Here is a 6648-nt window from a genome sequence, read left to right as displayed (position 1 = left end):
CGAGAACCGTGGATTTTCACTGGTATTGGTACCGAATACTGAAATTTTGGTACCGTGACAACACTAGTCCTATAATTATTTCGCTTGCCACAAGTGGAGGGAAACAGTAACCTTGTGAAAATGCCTTGGGTTGCTCTTGTTTGAACACAGTGTGGAAAGGAACTCAAAGTATGCGCAGACTTTGTTTTTGGTGGTTTAAGCCGGAAATCTACTCCAAATTCCTTGAAGTGGGCTACAATAAAGTTGAATCTTGAAAACGGACGTCTCTGGACTGCATCTGAATGTTATTACCATCACAAAAGAAGCACTAGAAGAACATGTTTAAAGTTTAGCGAAATGCATTATTATAATACAAATATCAAAATTAATGCATGATGCAGCGGAAACAACAGTGATACATTGAAACACAGTAGTCTATATTATTATAACCTAGTAACTGTTGGATGATGTCACAACAATTGCTACGCATTACAACATAACAGATGAGTCATTCAATGGGATTAAGGGACTTTCAAGCTGCACCTTAAAGGTGAAGGGTGTAATTTCTGTGCCCCTGTAGACACCAATGGGAACTGCAATCTTTTTGTTTGAGTCAGAGGTCTATAATACTTGGAGAAAGCCATACATTAGCATTCCCATTCATCTCAATGGCAGTTTCTCGGCTAACCCAGGCTCCCCTAGAAGTATGCGATTTGAAATCTGTCATCTTTGCTCAGTTCTGAGCACTTTACTTCTGTATGTAGTGCTTCAAAGATGTACATTGAAAATTGCATCAAGTCTCAAAAAACCAAAGACCTTGATTAGAACTGTGCATGTAAATGTACTGATTGAATCAACCAATGGCTTGAGTTTGAAGCATTATTTGTTTGAGCAGTAGCAAGTGGGCAGAGTGTTTGTAAGTTGTCTGACAACAGTCATTATTTTTTCCAATTCTGTTTGGTGCCAGAAATGACACATTTTAACTTTCTACGAGACAGCAAGGCAAAGAGGAAGAGAGGCAGAGAGTTGTGTTTCTGGTTTAAATGTGGGGGATGTAAGACAATGTTTACACTTCTCGAAGTTGCCACTCGGCCTGCGACTTTAGGAGGCCCTTCTACTTGAATTAGGAGAAATCCTTTCAGAGATGGGTTGCAGGGATCAGGGGGTGGCTTTTCAGCATGACAAAACCAAACCCATTTCCCTCCTTTTTTCCCCCTCCAACACTCTACAGGACGCCTTGAGAGCTTACACAATGCAAATCAGTCTGAGCCCCCTTTCAGAGAGTGATTACCATGCATAGACGACCCATCTTTATCAAACATCGCAAAATGGAAAACAACTGGAGAACATTTGGGACGATTGGATTTCAGTCAGCTTGCACAAAATAAAATTAATACATTTTTACAAGAAGGAGTCCCAGTGTGAACAGTACAGCATGAAAGCATTAAAATGTTTTTATCTGGTGAACCATCCAGCGATCCTACAGCATGGGGGCAAATCTCTCTACCAGATCACAATTCCTTTCAGCTCTGATCTGACACTTATGTTTTTATTGGCATCAGTCTTAGTAAAGCAATACCATTATAAAATTCACTCTGTAATAATTAGTGGTCGACCCATATATCGCCAAGGCCGATATATCTGCCAATATTTGGCATTTTTCAAAAATCGGCATCAGCCGTTAAGTTTTTCTGTTTGGCCGATGCGTTCGAGTCGCGCCAGACTTTTATTTTGACGAATCCCTTCAATGAGGGATTGAAGAAAAATCACGTTCAAAAAGAAGGCGCGTGACACTGTAATCCAAGCGATGATAGTAGTAGACGTAGAGGAGTGGGATGACTTTTTTCCTTTATAAGGTAGCCTAATTTTTACAATGTTTTTGTAATGTATCAATTATCACGGGCTGTAATCCTATTCTGCTCACAGGTGATTGGAGATGAGTTTTGTTCCTGCTTTGTTGCAGTTTGCTGATTTTTGGAAAATAACTTATGTTTTTGCTTTTCAGATAAAAGGGTAGTTACAGGCTCATTTATTGGTAATAAATAATTGATAATAAATAATACTGATGATAATAAATTATCAAAAAATATTGGGCTTGGTTTTGAAGCTGCGGTTGCTTATTTGTCTCGCGAGAGTTGGCAACAGTGGTCGTTAACAGTTCTGTCTAATACGGATAAATCCAGTTGTGAGATCTTGTGAAGTGTGCATGTGACCTGCATGATCGCGTGTTCTCTGCGTGACTTTCGGTCAGTGCAAATTGAATGCTTTAAACATTAAATTCGTGATTTCAAATTATGCTGACCTTTATGCATTGTGTGCTGTATGTTACCTTGGCTTTATTTGAAAAAAATATGATTCCCAATGCACACAAACTTCCCAGAATACTGAGTGCTCTGTTGGTTACAGTTTACTTCCTTTTTAATTATATTTTTATTAAATATGTATTTATTTGTGCAACATACTTTTTCATCTAAATTATAAGTATGTTTATTTTACAAATTAATTTTTTAATCCATTTTCAAATGATTTCAAATTTCTTAAATATTAATTAAAATAAATACAATTATATCGGCTTTATATCGGCCACCCTGCTTTCCAAGATATCGGCATCGGCTGTCAAAAAAACAATATCGGTCGACCACTAGTAATAATTACCATACTAAAGGACTCTGAATCTTTTTTTCTGAGAGGAACGGTTCAGAGGTGGACCCTTTACCAGTAGAGATAAAATATCTGGTTAATTTTAATGAGACATTAAAGTTGTGATAAATTCATTCTATTATAACACATAACTATTCAGGAGGCATACATTCTCTGGGAATTAAAAAAAATAATAATAACAGGAAAGAGCCTGTCATTAATTTATGTGCCATAAGTCATAGTGTCATAAGTCAAAATCTGTTGATTTAATTGTACAACAACAAAAGCACAACAAACAAAAGCACTTATAATGGTAAACTGCACCTGAAATACTGAGATTGTTATTAAATATAAAGTTCAAATATAAGAAAATGTTACAATTCTAACATTTTTAATCAATTTAAAAATATTGAATGACTGCACATAAAAGCACTAAATTATAGTTAAATTCAAACACCACAAAAACACCTCACTTTTTTACCGTTACAGTTACCATGCTAATATATAACAATATATAAAAATAACAATAATGCTAAGAAAAGCAGTTACATTTGTGATGTGGGGATATGGCTATTTATCTGTATTCAGCACACACAAACAGCTCTCTGTCAACATCAACATGTCAGCACCATACAGCAGCATGTGCCTCTACACTATAACAATCACTTTAGTGATATATAGAGATAAGGAGTGGTGGTGAGAGAGAGCGCAAAAGAGAATTAAAATGCAGGTGCTCTGTACCGTTACACCTCAAAAGCATTGTTTAAACCCCCACATGCTCTAAAACTGTTAATATTATTTCAAGGCTTCACTCTCTGTCTTTTTATCTCTCAAATAGGTGTGCTTCATGTACTTCCTCTTTTACACATCCACACTGTGCTGATGCTCAGATGAGAAACTGAAACTGCCCCTAGACATTAGACAGCTAGACATTACACATACGCACATCTTACTTACATCTAATAATCAAAAATTATATATTTTTCCTATTCATATAAGGTCATACATAACTCCCGAAAATACTTTGATTGGATGAAGATAACATAAACTTCCAAAGATTTCATCGAACAATAACTTTACTGAATAAAAGCAAACACACTAGACATTAATGATAAATTCACAAACTCCATCATTCTTTAAATAGGACACGTGTACGAACTCACACAACTGCATTTTTTAACATCCTGCCCTAATTACACACAAATTAAGGACGCCTTCTATAACCTGCCAAACACACCAGGACAAAAACTCCCACACCTGCTAGGAGGAACCTCAAACCTGCTCAAACCAGCTGCAAGGTTAGTGAAGTCCTGCCACGACAAAAGGGCAACCAGTGGGACAGGACCACAGACTGGAAAATAACATCATCCCTCTGCATCACACATACAGATTATAACCACTAACAGCTATTACTTTACAACACCACTCCATTTCACCAAGCACCTGTGTGTAAATATAATATACAGTCTGAGTCCAGTATATATCCATAATGTGCATACAGTACATATATAAACACATACACAAATGCATACATATATATTAGGGGTGTAACGGTACACGTATTTAGATTTTTATCACTAAGAACATTTAAACTATAACTGAATGTATTTAAAGAAAGAGCAACTTGTTCAGTAAACCGTTTAAAAAAAAAAAGTTTTTCCCCCTGCTGTACCGAAATCATACCGAACCGTGACGTTAAAACCGAGGTACGTACCTAACCGTCATATTTGTGTACCGTTACACCCCTAATATATATATATATATACATAGTAATATCTATATTACATATTTGTCTAAACCACTGCAGTTGTGCGTATACAATATGTTGATCTCATTGAAAACCTATTAACAAAAACCTGTTAACACATTTTTATCCTAGACACCTTTAAATGCTGTGTATATGTTTGCAAATATGCATGTATATAATGTTAATGCGCTGGCAATGTAAAGCTTCTGTTTTGCTATGAGAAAGAGGTGGGGGAAGGCGAGAGGGGGTGACAGAATATAATTCATTCCCGCCCAAGTCTTACTCTCTGATTGGCTGGAAATGATCAACCATGCATTCGAATAATTTCAATAATCACACGAAACATTTTTGGAACAGTTCCATTTATCATTCTTATATACGCATCGCCCTCATAAATCACACTTTCGCTTGGTTTTTTTAATTGGCTGCCTGATCTGCTTATAAACAGCCTGGATATTCGTTATACATGCATGAGAAGGGTAACTTCGGTCTTTAAAGGGACAGTTCAGCCATATACGCACACTCATGTTCTTAATCTTACGTTTGTGGGACTCAAAAGGAGAGGCAAAAGGTTAGAGACAGACAGCCTTTAGTCACCGTTCACTTCCATTGCATCTCTTTCCATACAACGAGAGTGAATAGTGTCTATCACTCTGACAACATCTTCTTCTTAAAGAAAGTAAGTCATAGAGGTTCGAAATAAAATAAAGGTGAATAAATGAGGTTATTTTTCATTTCTTGTTGAACTATTGCTACTCAAACAGTCATAGGATAAACTAATTCAAGTGTAATGCCGAGATGTTCCAGTCGTTCAACACGAGCGCTCCCAGCTGCGCCTCAGCACCGCCGTGACCATCCCGAATATGAACACACGGATGAAAACACACACATTAAAACACCCCACAATAAACTTTGGGGCTGGTTATTGTGACGGCTTAGCTGGCCGTGTTGTTTTACACAACACACCAGATGGTTGTTTTTCTTGTCTCCCAACACAAATCTCAAAGGAGCCAATGCGCAGTTATGTCCACACAACCATAAACAACGCGATTTCGCGCTCTTAAAATTTCAAGAATCACTCATAAATGTACGGTTTGTTTTTACACAGGGATGCGAGACTTCATATCCCACCTAACTGGAGCCAGTTTGGCAACGTGTGCCAATTTGGCAGGGTTGAAAACAACAGTTTGTTTTAATGAAAAGGACGGCTAGATATAAACCGAGGCAGTTTGTAAAGCTGTATCACTGAATGAACCAACTCGAACTACCTCGCATCCTCATCCTCTAGCGCGCTGTAGCTGCTTCCGTGCTGTGAAGCCAAAGCGCCAGGACAAACAAGGATGCGAAAGGATACAGTAACACAGTGCAACTGATACAAGTGCATCTTACCTGCATAACCAAAGAAAATCAATGTCCAAATGAGATCCCTTATCTGAAGCATTGCAATCTCTTCCAAAGGTATGCTCCGTGTAGAATAGGTAGAGTTGGTTCAGTTATTATCTAAACGAATACGATGCTTTGCCCCTGTTTCAGGTTGCTGTAATATCATGAATTGGTCCTTAGCCGTTGACACTGAATGCGCTCCGAGCAGCACAGCGAACGAGTGACAAGAGCCGCAGCACGCACAGCACGAATTCATCCGCCAATGTATGGAGCACGCTGGATACACGGGAATAAACTAGTGCGCGCACTTTATTCAGTCTGGTGCCGCTGCAAATCACAAACAGCAGATGGTGTGCTCGGAAAATCTCGTCATGGACTGCCGGGGTTATTCGGATTAGGATTTCTTATAAACTCGACAATGGTTACCGGTAGCCGATTCAAAGGCGGGTTTTGTTTCCTCTCACCAGGCTAATTATATGAGTATAAAGCGGATGTGTGCGGCATAGCAGTAATCACAGTCCTTTCACCTATTGCACGTACTCAAGCAAATGCAAGGAAATACAAACAGGTCAAACAAATAGAATGCAACCTATTTTGCTATATTACAATGGATTTAATTAACTACTGCATTTTTTCGTTTTTCGTGGGAATAATTGTGATAAATAGCAGGTGCTTAATCTGTATCAAATGCCAAACAGAACCAAATGTAAAGGAAAAGTTCTGACAATTATGCAATCTTTTTTTTTTTACACACCCATTTGACTTTCTTCAATACTTTTGTGGAACACAAAATAAGACACTTTTGAAATTGAATTTCTAAATATGAATTCTGAATTAAACATAGTTTCCCGGCAGAAGAATGTTAAAGAGATTAACAGTAAATGGTTTAAACGATTAAT

The 6648-nt window shown here is 37.7% G+C and overlaps 1 protein-coding gene across 11 annotated transcripts in view; it reads right to left on the bottom strand.

Annotated features, from left to right (window-relative positions):
• The window catches only part of LOC107703517 (neural cell adhesion molecule 1-like), a 262247-nt gene extending 256277 nt beyond the window's left edge, over positions 1 to 5970 (bottom strand). For all 11 annotated transcript variants that reach the window (XM_016506156.1, XM_016506157.1, XM_016506158.1 and 8 more), the window contains exon 1: positions 5756 to 5970. In XM_016506156.1, coding sequence (XP_016361642.1) covers positions 5756 to 5807 — 52 coding nt within the window. In that variant the 5' untranslated portion in view covers positions 5808 to 5970. The remainder of the gene's footprint in view (positions 1 to 5755) is intronic.
• Positions 5971 to 6648: the final 678 nt, after the last annotated feature.

Source organism: Sinocyclocheilus anshuiensis, unplaced genomic scaffold (assembly GCF_001515605.1).
Source record: "Sinocyclocheilus anshuiensis isolate Anshui unplaced genomic scaffold, SAMN03320099.WGS_v1.1 scaffold330, whole genome shotgun sequence".
Lineage (NCBI taxonomy): Eukaryota > Metazoa > Chordata > Actinopteri > Cypriniformes > Cyprinidae > Sinocyclocheilus > Sinocyclocheilus anshuiensis.
The sequence above is the reverse complement of the archived record's forward strand: the minus strand, read 5'-3'. Positions and strand labels throughout refer to the sequence as shown.